At 36.5% G+C, this 19134-nt stretch overlaps 2 protein-coding genes across 2 annotated transcripts; one reads left to right on the forward strand and one right to left on the reverse strand.

The window, feature by feature from the left end:
- On the forward strand, positions 1-1221 carry LOC110657388 (stem-specific protein TSJT1). The gene is made up of 3 exons (XM_021814568.2): positions 1-318; positions 401-641; positions 731-1221. Exons 1-3 carry the CDS (start codon positions 107-109, stop codon positions 1043-1045), a joined length of 768 nt encoding a protein of 255 aa, XP_021670260.2. The 5' UTR covers positions 1-106; the 3' UTR covers positions 1046-1221.
- Positions 1222-1337: 116 nt separating this feature from the next.
- LOC110657387 (uncharacterized) lies at positions 1338-11224 on the reverse strand. The gene is made up of 12 exons (XM_021814566.2): positions 10815-11224; positions 10657-10741; positions 10244-10374; positions 10036-10138; positions 9813-9827; positions 7043-7188; positions 6703-6883; positions 5400-5474; positions 4664-4780; positions 4155-4199; positions 1892-1990; positions 1338-1585 (listed from the first exon to the last, which is right to left on the reverse strand). The coding sequence occupies exons 1-12, from the start codon at positions 11099-11101 to the stop codon at positions 1565-1567; spliced, it is 1305 nt and encodes a 434-aa protein (XP_021670258.2). The 5' UTR covers positions 11102-11224; the 3' UTR covers positions 1338-1564.
- Between the last annotated feature and the right edge of the window lie 7910 nt (positions 11225-19134).

Consider the following 19134-nt stretch of genomic DNA (forward strand, 5'->3'; position numbering starts at 1 on the left):
ACTTTGATCTCCATAGCATCAATATCTGTGTCTGTACTGTATTGTATCCGTTGGGCCTCTGTTTCATTCCTTTTTGAGATCTTATTTCAATTTTGATTGAAGAAATATGTTGGCTATATTCAAGAAAGGGTTGGTGAAACCACCTCAGGAGCTGAATAGCCCAGCTTCATTGGCATCATCGAGAAAGCCAAAGCTTCCTCAGGACATTCTTAAGGATTTTGAATCTTCTAATCCCTCTAATAATTTCTCAATTAGCTTTGGAGATGTTGCTTCTCTTGCTTATATTTCTCCACAAAATCCTTACTCTATTCACCAGAGGTATGTACCCATCTCTACCCTCTCTCTGACAGATTTCTCCTTTGAAATTGTTCTCATATGATATGATCTTCTTGTGTTGCAGGTTGTTCTGTGGATTGAATGACATATACTGCATTTTCTTGGGAAGCTTGAACAACTTATGTAGCCTCAATAGACAGTATGGGCTGTCGAAGGGCACCAACGAGGCCATGTTTGTAATTGAAGCTTACAGAACCCTACGTGATCGTGGCCCATACCCAGCCCATCAGGTCCTAAAGGATCTTGAGGGCACATTCGGATTCGTGGTCTATGATACCAAAGCTGGACATGTCTTTGCTGCCCTGGTAAACCTCTTTGAAGCCCTTCTGTATAATTAGAGCTATCTCGTAGTCCTCTTTTGTACAGTGGAAATGCTTACAATGCATATGTGCAGGGTGCAAATGAAGGTGTGGGGCTATTCTGGGGGATTGCTGGTGATGGATCGGTGGTGATATCCGACAACTTGGAGGTCATTAAAGGAAGTTGTGCCAAGTCATTTGCACCATTTCCATCTGGGTGCATGTTCCATAGCGAACAAGGGTTGATGAGCTTTGAACATCCAATGAGCAAAATGAAGGCAATGCCCAGAATTGATAGTGAGGGGGCCATGTGTGGAGCCAACTTCAAGGTTGATAATCAATCCAGGATTAGCAGCATGCCCCGTGTTGGTAGTGAGGCCAATTGGGCTTTGTGGGGTTCGCAAGCTTAAGCCCTTCAAAGTGTGCATAAAAAAAAAAAAAATTTTTTTTCTAACTGTTACATTGTGTGGAACCTTTCTCGTCGTTTGTTTTATTTTCAGTGTACTGTGTATATTTCCCTTGTTAGGCTTTGATAACTTGGTGTTTATCTTGGTGTGCCATTCAATGAACAAGTCTCACTTTCACATGCACGTTTGTAGATAACAGAACTAAATTGATTTTCCAGTTGATAGTTCTAATGGCTGCAATGAATTACATAGATATGACAATAGAGTTCCTACTCCCTAAATAGAAACAAGAAAGTTTGGCGTACAGCACAGAATTATATAATATATCGAAATCAGCGTAATGTACTTTTTAATTCACTTGGATCAGAAAATCTAACAAGAGTTGCAGGAATCAAGGAAAAAAAAAAAACAGTATATCTCCTGACTAAACAGGACTTGGGCACAAGTCCCACTGGCCAAGATGACGCTCATTTATCAACACATTTCCTAAGATGGATAGAAAACTCCACCTGAGGGAATAAATCAATCCAGGTCCACAAAAATCTGCATCATGAGAAATGATTGAGAAAATGGTCATTGAAAATGCACAAGATTATATTATGCATCAAAGCTGGATTTTCTCCAACTAAATCTGAAATGGATTCTAGAAATTCATTAATGTTCATGCTACTACTAGAATAGTTGAATTAGAAAGATTCAAGAGACTACTTTCCAAGCAATCAGCTCAGTTAAAGGTTTTTGAATTTCAACTTAGCTGTTTAGGCTATGATTGCATAAAAGAGTTTAACGTATGATATTCAAAATGCTAGTGATCTCCAAAATCACTGCAGACTAGTGTAGAGAACTAACCTCTAAATCAGGCAATGGGACATGGGTTTTCTTCTCTGATTTGTCAAACACTGTAATACCTGTTATTTTCTGTACTCCAAGTTTAGTAGCAATCAAGTTCTGCAAAAATAAAAGCAACATTAAGAAATCACATGTCAGTCGACATGTCCACATGAGAAACATTGTATTAACTACCATAACAGTAATGATTTTCCATCATCTAATCAAAACCAGTTTTCAGACCAAAATCAAAATCCAAAATCTTATATAAGCTTGAATGGTTCCATGCTCTAAATCATAAAGTAATGAAATTATTTACTTGCAATAAAATTTAAAGCATGAAAATGAACTGGTCAGGAAGGTGTTATGACTAATAAGGAGAATAAGGGGCTGTGATTGTATGTGAAAGTAATAGAATAGTTAGGGTGGTCTGCGGTAGTTAGTTGAAGAACTGAAAGTTGTTAGGAAGGTTGTGATTGGCGGGACAGTTATGGAAGGGCTGGCTGCTACATAACAAAATGGTATCAGAGCCTTCAAGGGGTGGGCACCGGTTGCTTTCTAGTTCATCTAAATAGCATCCATGTCCAGATCAGTGCTAGTCTTCCCAAATTCCAGGTTTCTCCTACTCTTCTCTCTCTTCTTATTCTTCTTCTTCTTCTTCTCCTCTTGAATTCCTTCTTCTTTCTTGAAACTCTTCTTTCTGTATTCTTTTCTCTCTACATTTTCTTCCAATTCTTCCTAACTTCTTTCTCTGATCTCTATTTCTTCTCTTCTTCCTCCATTCCGTCTTTTCTCAAAGTTGAAACCCTGTTTCTAGGGTTTCTAATTCTCTCTCTGATTCCCTATTTCTCATTCTCTTTCTCTATTCTTTCTCAGTTCCTCTTCTCTTTCTCCTATTCTCCTATTTTTCTCTCTCTTCCAATCTTATTTTCCTTCCTTTTTTCCTATTTTCCTTCCCTTTCTTTCTTTCCATCCAGAATAGAGTGGTTAGGCATCAGCTGGTTTCCTTTCAGTATTTTTTTCCGCAAATTTTCTTCCTCAATTTTTTTTTTCGGAAACAAAATACAGGTCATCAGATCATGGAAATACAATCTTGGGAACAAAGGATTCTTTTGGGTATAACTGAAATTATCGATAGATGGAGAACATATGAAGAATTGAGGGAGCGACAATTGGAAAGATTAGATCAGAAAATGGAAAGATTTGACAGGCAAACAGGTAAGATGCTGAAGTCCATTCAAGTTCTAAAAACCAGCATCCATCTATCTGAAGATTCTTGTAGTGGTAGTGAATTGGAATTAACAATCCATGAGAAGACAGAGGATTTCCATGCTAAGAAGGAGACTATACTTCTTGGTAACACAATACCTTTGTACGATGGTGGAGACAAGAAATTGATGGAAGAGAGGTTAAAAGATGAAAATCTTGTGGGCAAGACATCCAAGGCTGATGGAAAGGAAGAAGTTACTGTTATACTAAAGAAAACATCATATGCATCAGTTGACAGGGCAAAAGCACAAGAAGGGTTGTCATAGCTCTCTAGTAGGGTCATTGTTCTTAAGGTTTTGGGGACTAGTGAGGCAAAAGATTTTCTTTTGAAATATTTTGATAAGGAGCAATTTAGTCAAAAGCAAAGCTTTGCAACATATTTTCAGCTGGAATGGAAAAAGGGCGGATACTAGATTTCTTCATTTCCATGGAAGATGAATGGGAAATAGCCAGAAGGCAAAAGAAGAAATTCATCTCCTATGGTGCAGGAAGGGATAAAAAAAAAAAAATCAATTCAACAATCTTGACTCTTTCCAGTTTTTTTTTTTTTTCTGCTGCATTTGATGGTCATTTCCAGGATATGGAGGCAACAGTTTTACTGATATATTGCAGTTTCCATTATTCATTCTTGAGTACAAGAATGATTTCAAGAAGCCGGAAATGTTATGACTAATAGGGAGAATAAAGGGCTGTGATTTTATGTGAAAGTAATAGAATAGTTAGGGTGGTCTGTGGTAGTTAGTTGAAGAACTGAAAGTTGTTAAGAAGGTTGTAATTGGCAGGACAGTTATGGAAGGGCTGGCAGCTGTATAAATAATAGCTATTGTAACCGAAGAAGGGGCATTCCGGAAAAATATCAAGAATCCATTAAATTTCTCTCTCACTCTCTCTATTCTCTTCTCCCTAAAACTCTATTTCTTTCTCTGCTCTATTTCTATTCTTTATGCTGCTTGAGATCTTGTTGTTAGGGATTCTGTTACATAACAAAGGCTAGGATCAGAATTGTTCTACATACCAGGTGGAAATCATTAGCTCCAAATGCCTTCAACTGTGGTAGTTCCTGTGCACAGGCACCACATCCACGCATCAGTAAATACAAAAATAAAGACCCTCATGCAATTAGAAAATCCCTTTTCAAAATATAGAGGTCTCTTCATAGCAGTCTCCATTCCTAACATTTTCTTTTCATCAAAATAGGTCAATCATCCTAATCATTCCTAAAATTCAAACAGTTTAATTCGAATACTGCAAGCTGATGTTTTTCCTAGCCCCATAAAGTTAAATTTATACTTTTAAGCTACAAACTTGAGGTCACAGGTTCAAACCCATTTTTAAATGAGTGGGATATTCCTATAAGCATGCAGGTTTATATATATATATATATGAACAACAAAATTACTATGGCGAGTGGATATATTAGAAGTGAGTTTTACATTGAGCAATAATGGGTATAATGTGACAAAAAAAAAAAAAACAACATATTCAGAAAAGGAGACACCTTAAAGCCCAATAAGAAAGCATTACCATCGTCTGAAGGCCATTTATCATAACAGCCTTCTCATCAAGTGAATCATTTTGTGATAACCAAACCTCAAAGGGGCCCAATTCTCTCTCTGTATGGTTTTTGAGATTCAAGTGCACCTGCAGAAAATGCATGGATTCAGTTCCTAAATGAATTAAGTATCCAAAAAAACACAGTATTGTATTACAAATAACAAATAAAGCATTAAAGACAGAAGAAGTGGCATTATTAACTTAAAAGTTGATACCAGGAATGAAGAATCCTAACTGCAACTAAATTGCTCAGCTTGTGTTTTGATAGGTGAAGATTTGAAATGGGCTTTGGATTTGAATGAGTTCTATAATAGATAACATTTATTTAGTTGAAACTTTTCATGAATGGAGATTAGATTCATGAATACTTGTTTGTGGATAAACTGGAAACAACTATATGGACATGGTAAGGGAGCCAAAAAAAAAATATATACATGGACAATAACCACCATTGAATAATTTGAGGAAAACTTGATTGGTGGCAGATAAAGCAATAGAAAAAAAAACAGGAAAAAACAAAATCATCCTATAAGGTGCCAGTGTTTCAAATGCAGAATTGAAACATGTTTTTCCTTTCTCATCCCTCAGTAAGTTCAAATCATGATGTATACAATTTGAACTGAAAACTCAAAATTCAAATCCTTGCATTTGGAATGTGTTATCCAACACAACCTTACAGAAAATGCATAGATTACACTATAATTACCGAAAATGGCTTGTCCAAGTTGATGACAGATGGAACCTCCATAACGCACAACTCGATCTCTTTATGTGTAACAGGCTGTAGAAGGAAGGTATCAGACACTAAATACAACCACCATTTATATTTCTAGACATGTCAAGCATGCACAGACAGACAGGACAACAGCAATAATAAGTGTTAATATGTAAGTAGAGTCTGAAAACATGATTAATTGTTATAAGCAGCCCCCCACAAATACTCAACTCAACTCAACTCAACTTAACTAAGCCTTTATCCCAAAAATTTGGGGTCGACTATCTGGATTCTCTTTCTCCACTCTAAACGATTTTGGGTTAAATCCTTGGAAATGTGTAATGCTTCTAGATCATATTGTATTACTCTCCTTCAAATCAGTTTAGGTCTACCGCTTCTTTTCTTTCTATCCTCTAACCTAATGTACTCTGCTTGTCTAATTGGAGCCCCTGTATGTCTACGCTTCACATGACCAAACCACTTCAATCTCCTTTCTCTCAACTTATACTCAATTGGCACCACTCCTACCAATACTCTCATTACGGACTTTATCTAGTCTAGTATGGCCACTCATCCACCTTAACATTCTCATCTCCGCAACTCTTATTTTAGACACATACGACTCCTTCAGTGCTTAACACTTACTACAATATAACATGGCCGGTCGTATGGCTGTACGGTAAAATTTTCTTTTCAACTTATTGGGAATCTTGCGATCACATAAAACTCACGTGGCACGTCTCCACTTTAACCATCTGGCTTTAATCCTATGACTAATATCCTTCTCGCATCCCCCATCTACTTGAAGGACTGAGCCGAGATATTTAAAGTAATTACTTTGGGACAGTACCACTCTATCCAAACTAACTACTTCCCTATCACCAGTTCAGCCTTCACTGAACTTACAATGCATGTGTTCTGTCTTTGTTCTAGTTAACTTAACGCCCTTTGACTCTAGAGTACTTCTCCAAAGCTCTAGCAGCCCCCCACAAATATTTCAGTAAATTGCAGCAATGTTTAGTTTTAATACTTTTGTGTTTCTTATGCCGTGCACTAGAAAAGGGAAGGCCAAAGCTGAGCATGCCTCCAATAGTAATTGTGTTGCTGGGCAATTGCATCATGATGTGTAAGTTATAATTTATGCCAAAAAAAAAAGGAACAGAAAACATCTAGGGCAGATTGGAATTATAAAATCAATGGACTTGTGGAAGATTAGTTCTTCTAACATGTAAATGATATGTCAACAAAGATGTGAAGCTCGCTTGTTTTTCTAATATTAAAGAAGAAGACTTACAGTGCCAAGAATTTGCTGTGTCTGCAGGCGACCAGGTTCACCTAAATTTGTACGCCATGTTATTTGAAGCTTACCAAGAATGTTACTTTGTGCAGAACCATTTGAAGACGATCTTAATTGATAAAGATAGTTGTGAATTCCTCCGCCAGATCTAATCAGTACAGGAGGCTTGAATATTTCCCTGTCAGTATATGATTAGCAACAAAATAAATTTGTATGCAATTTGATTGCAACAATGGCTACAAAAATTAAATGAACAAATGCAATTATTCACAATAAAATAAAATGAGAAATAGCATGTTATGATTATACTCATCTCAAATAATATGTCAGTACACACCTGCTTAGAGAATCTTTCTCAGATTTGTGTTCATCAGCTTTTACTATATTTGCACTCCAGTGCTGTGCTGGCTCAAACTCAACTTGGTCCATATAAAGGTTTGTTTTTGTATGATTTTCAATGCACGCCTCTAAATATGTAGTTTCCTGAGATGGAAGATGCGGCAGTTACAGCAAGGATGAACAATACGGTGAATAACCAACTGATTTTACAAAATTTGATCATTTATGCCAAAATTCAAATAGATGCCATTGTAATTAGAAATTCTTAAAAAACTTCTGAACCAAGGTTGTTAAACTTGCTTTTTTAAACTAGAATCAAGAGAGGTCTATAAACTTGAATTGTAAAATTGCAAGATTTTAAGAACCAAATAAAATAATTGTAAAAAATATTCATATCCTTATAAAAAATTATAAATAAACTTTCTAATACATTATTAATTCTAATATTCAAACTATTTTAATTTTATATGTATTTTTCTTACTAAGTTATCAATATGAGAACAATTATATTCATTTAATAATTTGATAAATCAATATAGAGATAAACCTCATTTTTGAAAGCATAATTCCAACTTTGAAAAGTTTTAAATACAAATAATAGGAATGCATTGACTATGAAAAATATTATATATTCTGATGAATAATATATAGAAATTAGCTCTTATTTATGAAAATAATAACAAAACAAAATTTGCTCAAAAAAATATTAAAAATTATAATGTATATACATAATAATTGTAGTAATATAAGTAACAGTTATTACTATATTTATAGTAATATAAGTAGCAGTTATTACTATATTTAAAAACTAAAAAAAAATGATGTTAAAATAAACAAATGACAAAGATTTTGATCAATTAAATGTAATATTTTAAGCTCAGAAATTTTAAATATATAAAATCATAAACTCTTAAAATCATAGAATTGTATTCATTTTATATTATTTCAATATTTGAAAACATGAATTTATCTTGATTTTATTTGATTTCGGTTTTCTATACATTTTGATCAGTTTAGATTATTATAACTCGTAAAATGTATGAGTCAACTAGTGATTTTTACAACAATCTTCTGAACAAATCATTGAATTTAATCAATACAAAACAGTTAAACCAAGAAGGAACAGCAGGCTCCATTCAGGTCGCCTGTAAACTCTTAATAACTTGAAATAACATTTTTAATCCACCTTATGTCAAGAGTAAAGCAGTGCTCTATTTGGTATGAACCGAATAAATCAACTGAACCGACTAAATTCGGTAATTCGGTTTGGTTTTGGTTTTAAATTTTAAAATTTTTGGTTTGGTTTAGTTTAAAGAAAAAAAAAAAAAACTGGAAAAACCGTACTTAATTGAAATTTAAAAAAAACATGTTGTTTTATATTTGTTCCCAAATATCTTTAACCATAGATACCCTTATTCAGAGACCCAAATATCCTTCCCTATATCTGTTCCCAAATATATATTTCAGAGACCCTTCTTCATCTCCCTCTCTTTTAGTCTTCTTTTACCTTATTCTTCTACTTCTTATGCGTCTTCTTCTCCACAATCACTCTCCATCCGCACAGAGGCCACAGCCATAGGCCCATAACGGCAGACTCACTACTTTTCCTCTACTCCCTCACTCCCTCGCACTCACCACTCCTTGTTCAACAAACCCACCACCCACGTCGTCAACACAGCTACAGGCCCATAAGGAGAGATCCACTGCTTCTCCTCAACTCCATCAATGCCTCGAGGTCCTCGATGACCCGATCTTCTTCTCAACTTGCCTTGCTCGCTTGGTGCAAGTTCTTCTCACCTTGCTTACATGGGTCTCGATTGTTTAGCTCGCCTGGTTTTTTTCACTTCTTAATGCTTATATGTTTGTTGGCATATGGTTTTTAGTAAATGTAAGTCTTAGTTATGAGTTCTTGATTGTTTTATGGAAATCTCAAGTTGGAACTTCTTGTTGGTCTTTTGACATTAGATGAATGATAAAATTGAATTAATTATGTGTTTACTTCATTGATTGTGTTTATTTGAGTTGATTTTGTGTTTTATTCATTTATTGTGGCTCTGTGACTCTGAAGTTTGAAAGCTTCAAATGGAAAATGGGTGTGAATTTGTGAGAAAAAAAGGCAGATAAAATGGGAGAAGAACCATTTTTTAAACTGAACCGAACCGGTATATTTTGGTTTGGTGCAGAGTTTGGTTCGCTTTGCTTTGTAAAATAATGAAACTTGGCTAATTCAATTCTATCGGTTCGGTTTGATTTTAACCGAATGCTCACCCCTAGTCAAGAGTAAAATAACAGCTGAGTTTGGTCTTCAATGAAGGTCGATCTAGCAGCACTTTGAAAAATACAAAACCAAACAGGACACTGAATAGATTTTTCCCTCCTGTTATCTACTTCAGATTTTTCCCTCCTATTATCTACCTCCATAGACTTCATTCCCCATCCCCATAAACTCAGTAGCCCAGTCAGAGATAGGAGATATGCACATTCGCATTCTAATCCCCACTACTGGACAAGTACCCACTACCCAGGCTTCTATTCCCAACAACCCTTCCCCCCCCCCTAACCCAATGAGAAATTCAACTTTGCAGAACTAAAACAAAATCACTGTAAAATACACTAAGAAAACATAATGAAATCTAATCCTAAGGGTCATCTTTTGTTGTTAATTCCATTTATATTCAATCTTTATTTAGTGAAGTCTAAAATATCAGTATTTTTCTTCACAAAGGATCATAAACTTACAATACAAAGTGTAGTCAAGCTGAACATACCTTGACAACACGGACCTGCACAATGAAAAGGAAAACATATTACTTTGTTATTCATTTTAAATCAATCTAACAGGCATGAATAATGTCAAAGTGTCATATCAGTAAGCAACAACACTTCTGGTGCTAAATATGAGTGCTCATTTTCGTCAAGATGATTTCATCTGCGAATACTAACTCTATCAACAATCAAAGTGAACTATATATACCATGCAAGGTACTGTACCTTTGTTCTAACTGAAAGTGGATTGGCAACAATGAACTTGAAGAATTGTGGAAGATATTTACGGTCACCATCACCATCATTGTAAACTGCAGTGCAGACCAACCTAACAATTGTCACCCATGAAACATTCAAATTAGAAAAAACTAATGAAATCAATACAAAGACAATTGAATACATAAACATTCACTACTAATTTGAATGAACTTACGTGTGGGCTCCAAGTTCCTTCACATCATGCTCTACAATGAAATCATAACGCCCTCCAGCACGTATAGACTCAACAGGGCTTTTTGATGTGTCCAATAGGAGGATCCTCTGACGCTCTGTTTGAATTTCTGCCTAAATTTAAACACGAACTTTGTTAGATCCCAGGTCTATAAATCACACTCTAATGCTCAACAAAAATTGCTATACTTGTATCATTGCTCAAATAATGAGAAAAACATAAATGTCCCAGAAGTAAATTGACATCCACTGGCACTTTTAACTAATGATTGTAGGCCAATGCAACTGCTTTAGAACTATAGTTTCATGTCGTAAAGCACAATTATCATGCATCACCAAGTAGATGAAAAAAAGAGATTTTAATAACCAAAGCAATCAACAGGAAGACACACTCACCTTAATTGTAACATCCCTAACTTCAAAATTAGAGCTATTATTGATGCTTATATAGCTGCAAAAGGTCTCCCCCAAATATATAGCCCTGAAAAAAAAAATCAAATTAACGAATAATAAATTATGCATTTTGAGAAACAGAACAGGATATGATGCGATACCCAAAGGCTTGAGGGAGCACGAGGAGACCAGTGAGCCCAAATGAATCGGAGGGGTGTTGGAGGAGGAATCTGGTGCGATAGGTGAGATCAGATGTGTCGGTGAGCTTGGTGACATGAGCGTCAATTAGAGGAGGAAGCCGAGAAGCGGCAATTGGATCGTCGAAGATGTCCTCGCCGACGATAAGATCCGAGGCGTCCACACGAAGCGGGGCTTCAACGTGGAATGAAGGTCTGCATAGCCTCATCACCCGAAAGGCCAGCGAGTGCGTCCCCTGCGTTGTGCTCATGATTATTCCACTCTCTCTCTCTCAATGGAACTGAAATGACCGATTAGTGAATTTGAAACGAAATTTGGAGGAGAGGAGAGGAGAGGATGATGAGGAAGTCTGGAGATGGTTGGAGCTCAGGCGAGTCCGAGGAAACGTTAAGAATCCACTACTACAACAGTAGCAAGTGCTGTTTTCATCAATTGCTAAATGAGCCAGAATTACGTGTCGTTTTGTTTTGATTTTATGGTGGCATTGCTATCCTAAGTACTGTTTGGCATTGCATTTCCAAAATTACTTTTCTAAATTACAGTGTTATTTTAGACATCGTAAAAAAAAAAAAAATATTATTTTAATATTTTTATAATTAAAATTTATTAAATTTAATTTTAAATTATTTTTTAATACTCCCTAATAATAAGTATATTTAAAATGGTAATTTTCCCAACAGTTCAACAATAATATCAGATAGATTTAAATGTTTTGACATTAAGTTTGAAAGGTCAAAATTATTTTTTAATAAAAATTTTATTTTAAATATTATTAAAAAAATAATTTTAAAAAATTTATTTTATTATTTTAATATTTTTATGATTAAATTTTATCAAATTTAATTTTAATTATTTTTTTAATATTATCTAACGAATATATTTAAAAAAAATTATTTTAAATGTTATTAAAAAAATAATTTAAAAAATATTATTTTAATATTCTTATAACTAAAATGTATTAAATTTAATTTTAATTTTTTTAATCTTATTTAATTAATATATTTAAAAAGATAATTTTCTCAACATCAATTTCAACAACAATTTCAACAATAATACTGAATAGACCCTAAAAAAATACTAAAATTGCTATTATTATGGTGAAATTTAATCATAAAATCAAATAAATGAATTTCAAGTTTGATTTGATTTTTGGTTAATAATTTTATTTATTATTTTTTTAAAAATCGGTTTGATTATTAAATTGATCCAAATAACTGAATTATATTTTATTAATAATATATTATTCATAATTAATATTTTATAATTTTATTAATAATATTTAGTTTGTAATAATTATTTTATTAATAATAAATCATATTATTTTTATAAATAATAATGATTAAAAATATTTTTGTCAATATTCATTAATTAATAATATAAAATATATATTATATGTTTTTAGTTAATTCGATTATAATCAATTATAAATTTAATATTTTCAATTTTTGTCGCCATGAATCTTGCGGTCGCCCGAACGAATTCTCATCGAAGTGGGAAAAGTGAGAAGTCGCTACTTTAATTTTGAAGGAAATTAAAGAAAACCATTTTTAAAAATAAATTGAAAACTACTTTGAAAACAGAGATTCTAAGTTTGGGGTCCGCGCACGGGTGGGAAAGGTGTTAAGCACCCTACCTCGTCCCTCAACGAGGGTAAGCAGATTTAATGTTATACTCTTCATAGATTAAAATTGATAATTAAGGGGTTGGAATAGTGATAATGTTAATCCTTTATGCAAATAAAAGGAATATTTACTATTTCACTTATTTTGGGTTGTCCAAGAACACGAGTTCATGAGCTGGCCCTTTAGTGAGTAGGTGTTGTGTAATAGGTTTTTGTTGGGGTTAATTCAGATATTGAGGTTGTGCTTTTAGATTGAGTTTGGGTTAATGCTAAGAGAATTTGGGTAAAAACTCTCTCTCGATCTTTTGATGTATTAATTTAAGCAGGAGATTTCGGATAAGAACTCTCATCCGATCTCCATATATTTTATTAAGATTTTGGCCGAGAATTCGGGTAAGAACTCTCTCCCGATCTCTTAGTGTATTCTGTTTAAAATTTAAGCGGGAGATTTCGGATAAGAACTCTCCTCCGATCTCCACATATTTTATTAAGATTTTTGGCTGAGAATTCGGGTAAGAACTCTTCCCCAATCTCTTAGTGTGTTTAAGAATTTTAATTGAGAATTCGGGTAAGAACTCTCCCCCGATCTCTTAATGCATTCCGTTAAAAGTTAGACTGAGTTCGGGTAAGAACTCTCCCCTGAACTCTTAATGTGTTGCGTTAAAATTTAGATTGAGTTCGGGTAAGAACTCTCCCCCGAATTCTTAATATGTTTATTAAAATGGCGTTTTGTAAGAACTTGGAATTGAGGATCTTGGTAAAGGGTCCTTCTTGACCCCCCTTCTATGGGAATGAAGTACTGAGGAAACAAGAGACCTGTGTACAGTTTTTCGTAGCCTACGAGACCTTATAATTAGATAGTGAGCGAAAAACCAAACTCCTTGCCGATTTTCCGTATGATCGCTTTATTTGAACTTTTCAATTAGCGATATCCGATCTCCTTTTATTTGCTAGTCCAGGATCCGACCTCATCTTGATTCCCGATCTATTATATCATCACCTGGGCTCATTTCGTGGCCTGACCTCATAACTTATTTGTTTGACTTATTCTCGTTTCCAACCTATCTGACCTATGCTAAATCTATCTTCCTTTGTCATTTTTATCTTTTTAGACCGAAAACTCTCATGTTCGAAATACCCCTGCCTATATTCTTTTGAGTATATATAAGTTGCCTGTGATTTGAACGTCTACTCTCGAAGGAAATGAAAACTAAATGACGATAAATAGAATTTGCTAATGAAATAAAAGAAGACACAGGAAACAACTATTGGCCTAGATAATCTATTTTTGGGATTTAGTGCGACTGGATATAAAAGGAATTTCAAAAGAAAACTGGAGAAAACAAAACAAGGATATTCGACAAAGTAACAGTTTAGACGCTAACCTGTGGGAAGTTGAGGAGACAAATGAGCTAACTCCAGAATCCACAAATCTTATAGAGGTGAAAGCTGACAGCCGAAGGACTCAAACTTACCCGGAGTAATGGGAGTAGGTCGGAACGAAGTTGAACTTCGGAAGGTAGTGGGAATGAGGTGATGTGAGGATGGTTGCACAAAAATAGAAAATGGAAGTTTCAGGACTTAGAGCTCCTTTTTTATGAAAATACTTAAGAAAACTGGTTTCTAAAGTTTCTCCATACTTCGAAAGCTTAGAATGGCGAGTAGCAAGACTGAATCAAATTTCAGAGTCTTTCCACTATAATCACCACTACCTTTTTTCCTCTCTCCCTCTATAGTATTGCATGTAGGTATTTATAGGGAACGGGTGCCCATAATGAAGGGTGAGGATCTCGCCAGGGGGAGATGGAGGGTTTAGAATCAAAAGTACATAATCTGATGTTTGAGAATTAAAGAGAATCAAAATGGAGGGTCGGGATCCCATTCAGAATATCCGTTCTTCCTCTTCTTAATCCAACAGCTAGGGGTCTTGCCTTATAAAATGGATCCAAAGGCTGGGAATAAAGAGTGCCGAACCTATCATTTGCTTTTTGATCCGAGGGCTCTGGATCCATCCTTAAGATCGTGATCAATGATGGAGATCAAAATGTATAAGACTGCTTTAACAATTTTGGCATCTGGCGGCTAGGTAGGTGTCCTTGCAAATGAGATGTGCTTTGAGGATCTGATCACGCTTGCCATGCTTTAACTAACCCCAATCTGAGGATGAAGAGAGTTAGTTGAAAGTTCAGACCAGAAGTTACTTAATCCTTCTGCGCTTTCCGATCTCTATAGGTTGCCTCCTGCTTTATCATGACCATCCCCTTTTCCGATCTCTATCTCTTGCATCGGGTCCCCTCTTATTTCCCGATCTCTCTTATTATAGATCTTTCCCCTTTATCTAACTCGCGTTGGTCAACACAATAAATTCTTCAATTACCGATGCATTCGCTTCGGGGTCTATACGCAATAAATGCCAAGGCCCTATATATATATGCATCAATGGGAAATTCCCTTCACACTTCACTTTTCTTCTTTTAGTTTGTTCTTAGTGCTCCATTTTTCCAATTCTAGCTTCTCCAGTGATAATTCTGACTATAGTGGCCATTTTAATCTTTTTCTGATTGTTTTCTTCGCCCCTCACTTGAAAATCTATGACCCCGACGATTTGAGAGCTATGAGAATGTCATCTAATGACAGTGAGGGAACCAAACTAATTTACCGATCAAGAACGTAAGTGACGACCATACCGATCTCAAATCGGTCCACCGGTACAATCAGTAGACCGATCTCGAGCAAGAGGACTGTAAATTTTATCTTAATGTCAGTGATCGCCTCTTGAAGTTCGTTTGGCTTCCAACCATACCGGGCGTCCCCACTACAGCTCGGTTCTGGTCGATGACATTGACGATGACTCCGCTCAATATCATGAGAGTCATAGTCACCTTATCTAAGTTGCACATCTATCCAATACTTATGGCTGGCTTTCTGATCAAACACATCTTTTGATTCAGCCACAAGACTATGCTTTGACATAGGCCAGCATCCGGAGTAGTCTTAAACTAGGTAGGATGTAGTGCTGATCTTTAGAGATCACCCAAATGATGTAATCCAATCTTTAGAGATCACCCCAATGATGTAATCCGATCTTTTAAGATCGCCCAAATGATGTAATCCGATCTTTTGGAAATGAAATGAAATTTTTGTTTAAGTGTTTTTTGTTTTATTATTGCATTAGTTATTTTCTGATCTATGATATGTGTATCCGATCTGATCCCTAAACGAATCGCCATTAGCCTATCCGTGGTTTTGGAAGTTTGTTCAATCCGATGACCTTGGCTAACCAATCTCATTTATTCAATTTTTTATTATGTTTCTGGAACCTTCTTGCGATGTGTCAAGGAAGTGGCTGGTTACACTAACCGATGCATCGCTTGGGACTTTGCGAACATTTAATGCTCAGACAGGTATAAATAAGGGAGAGGTGAGTCAGTCATTTCCTTATGTCATTTTCAGAACTTCTCTAGCAATCTCAGCATTTTCTCTCGTTTTCTCAAGTTTTTAGGCACCGATTACACTCCGACAAGGGTTTTGATTCTTTTCTTGATTAATTTCTTTTTTGTTTTCTGAAAATCAGCGGTACCGATGGTCAGAGCTGCGAGCCCGCCTTCCGTTCATATCTCATGGACGCCGGGCAAGGTTGAGGTGGTCAGGTCGAGTGGGAGACCTGAACCTACTACGACCTCTGCTTTAGCCCATGGTCGGGTGACCTAATCAAAATAAGCATCTTCTTAAGGGAAAGAAAATCTCCCTATGGATGAGTTGCCATCGGTCCTCTAAGAAACCGATCTGCAGTTCATCAGTCAAGAGTACAACCTTCGGATTGACTCCTTCGAGCTTATCAGATGTCATGCATATCTCTGAGCTGATCATTTCTTTGACGAAAACAACGTGATCATGGTGTATGAAGAACAATTGAAAGCCGAGCTTCGATTTCCCCTGGACGACTTCTTTAAAACCATTCTGAAGTTCCACCATGTATGTGTAGCCCAAGTGCACCCGAACTCATGGTGGATTCTGGTGGCTTTTAGAGGCTTATGTCGAGCTAAAAAGCTCGAACCTACAGCAAAGGGTTTTGCTGAGTTGCATAGGCTCGCTTGTCAAAAGGACGACGAGTACCGGTTCTTCCAAGCCAAGCCGCACTGTGGGCTTTTTATCGACCTCCCTTCTTCATTGAAGAATTGAAAGAACCGGTTCTTTATATTGAGAGGCAAGATTCCAAACAGCTTCGAGCGTATTCCATGGAGTTGGCAGTACCTGGTCCCCTCAGTTCTAAAGAAGATCGCTTTGAATAGAGACGAGGATGCCATGGTAAAGGAATTGAAGGAGCAGGCGGCCACCCATAAGTATTCATGTCTAGATGCCATAATGGCTGAACTGAAGTGGTGGCTTATGTAGATGATCGCCAATGAAGATTATGAATTGCAGCTCTCTGACCTCGGACCCAGGATCGGTATAACCTGAATCTTTAGCCTCCTGACTTAGGTGATCTCACTAACTTGTTTTTCGTGCAGGTATGGCTAGAGGCGAAGGCGCGAAGGAGAGTTGCAAGCAAAAGAGAGAGGTCACCCAAAAAGTGCGGGAAATGAAGATTGCTGCGGTATCCCAAATACCAGGGCGAAACTCAACAGAAGTGCCGGGCTCTTCGTCCAGACCTTCAGGACAGTCGATCCCAGAGGTGGAGATCACTCCTTCCCCTCCTTGACAGGAAGAACCGCCACCTCCACTTATTTCTTCAAGTGCAGAGGGAACGTCTTCTCAACCTACTGTGAGGACCCTCTCTCATGGCGCCCAGGTCCTCATTCATTCCCTAGAGAAGAACCATTCAGTTTAGGGGAATCCTGGCCTGGCCAAAGTTTTGGGTGCCACCATCTACTTCCAGGACGACCGGAACAGGTTGACCTCGGACAGCATTGATGATCTCCTGGCTCAGACAATGAGCTTAAGCATAGAGAGCCTTGTGAATCAACATATAATCAGAGAAAAGGCTCATGTCTTAAGGCAGGAAATTCTGAAGGCGGTTTAGGAAGCGGCTCGCGGATCCGCTTTTATGCGCCCATGTTGCATTCTTGAGATTGAGGTGGGCGAAATCTTATGAGGATAAGATAACCGAACTGGAACGAGAACTCAAAGAAGCTCGGGCCCTCCAAACTGCCAATGTCACTCGTCTTACGGAGGAGATCAGAGTGAAAGAAGAAGAGGCCGTGACGAGGGAAGCCCGTACTTATGTGAATGCTCATGGCGATCTTTTGGCCAAGCTCGAGAGGTACTATCCTGAGGAAGACTTCTCCTGGATGGTGGATCTTGTTCCTAGGGGTGAGGAGGAGAGTGAGAAGGAACCTGAGAGAGAGAGAGAGAATGAGAGAAATGATAATGTAACACCCTCCCGGTAGCAACTCCGTACATTCTACTGTTCCGGTGACCAGTGTCGGTCCGGACAGCTAGAACGTCCGGAAAAATATTTAAATTAAAGTGAGGGACCATAATTAACTCAAATATTAATAATAAAAATTTAGTAAAAATTTTAGAAATAAAATACAACCAAGTCAAATGAGCCGGTGCCCAAGCGATGGGTAACCCAGAGGTAAGTTGCGGTTCTCGCAACTAGGAGCCCTAGACCTGGGAAAAAATTCATAAAATAATTTTTGGGACTCCAGAGAAGGGTCATTGAGGTTCCTATGGCATTAGAATGCCAAGAAAATATTTAGAAAATTTTTTCAATCGGTACAGACAATTTTGACCCGTTAAGCTGAACGGAGGGCATTTTGGTCATTTCGCCTTCAGAGACGATTTTTGGCTGACTTATCCAGTTGAGTAAATAATTATTATGACATAAAATATGAATTAATGTTGATGAAAAATTAATTTGAAATTAGTAGAAAAGAAAGGAAAAGAAAATACCATATAATGCAATTTATGACATCATTATGATGTCATTTGAAGTTCCCACCAATCACATGTAAACAACCATTAAATCAACTAATAAAAAGAGACAAATGAGACCAAGGGAATTAAAAAATACCAGCTGCCATCTTCCTCCCCAAACCAGCCAAAAATTATGCCTTGCCCAAACCTCCATTAACACCTCAAGCAAGCTCCATTTCTCTCTTCATTTCACCATAAAATCCCTTCCTCTCTTCATTAAAACTTGTCCACTCATCTTGGGAAAGTGTTTGGCAGCCTAGAAAAGGAAAGAAAGTGAAGTTTGAGCTTGGAAAATTCTGCCCTACAAGAGGTTAGTGCATATTTATACATATACCTCTTTTAATCCATGTTAGAGACTTGAATTAAGTGAGAATTTGTAAATTAAATAAATAAAAGTTAAGTGCATATTTATACATAGGATTGAGTGTTTTTGATGGACTTGGAGTGAACTAGAAATCATGTTTAAAGTGTATAAACATAAGGATAATGAATTAGTTAGTTAATTAAGGTAATTTGTGTAAACCTTGAATATGAGCTAGGGTTTGGGAGTGAAATTTTGACTTGGCTTATGAAATTGTTAAAGAACATTCTAATGGTCAATTAGTGACCATTTGAGGTAAGTTGACCACAATTTGAAGTGCATTAGAGTGTTACAAAGTGTTTTGGTAGGCTGCCTAGTGACAGCAGCAGGGAGGCTGTGAGTCTAGCCTGTTTGGACTGCCATATCTTTGGCTGTGTAG

This window comes from Hevea brasiliensis, chromosome 11, assembly GCF_030052815.1.
Source record: "Hevea brasiliensis isolate MT/VB/25A 57/8 chromosome 11, ASM3005281v1, whole genome shotgun sequence".
In the NCBI taxonomy this organism is placed as follows: domain Eukaryota; kingdom Viridiplantae; phylum Streptophyta; class Magnoliopsida; order Malpighiales; family Euphorbiaceae; genus Hevea; species Hevea brasiliensis.

Coding starts and splice junctions, on each gene's coding strand:
- LOC110657388 (XM_021814568.2), top strand. CDS start 107: ATGTTGGCTATATTCAAGAAAGGGTTGGTGAAACCACCTCAGGAGCTG. Junction 319..400: donor CCTTACTCTATTCACCAGAG/GTATGTACCCAT, acceptor CTTGTGTTGCAG/GTTGTTCTGTGGATTGAATG. Junction 642..730: donor GACATGTCTTTGCTGCCCTG/GTAAACCTCTTT, acceptor GCATATGTGCAG/GGTGCAAATGAAGGTGTGGG.
- LOC110657387 (XM_021814566.2), bottom strand. CDS start 11,101: ATGAGCACAACGCAGGGGACGCACTCGCTGGCCTTTCGGGTGATGAGG. Junction 10,742..10,814: donor GTGCTCCCTCAAGCCTTTGG/GTATCGCATCAT, acceptor TTTTTTTTTCAG/GGCTATATATTTGGGGGAGA. Junction 5,475..6,702: donor CACAGCAAATTCTTGGCACT/GTAAGTCTTCTT, acceptor TTCCTTCTACAG/CCTGTTACACATAAAGAGAT.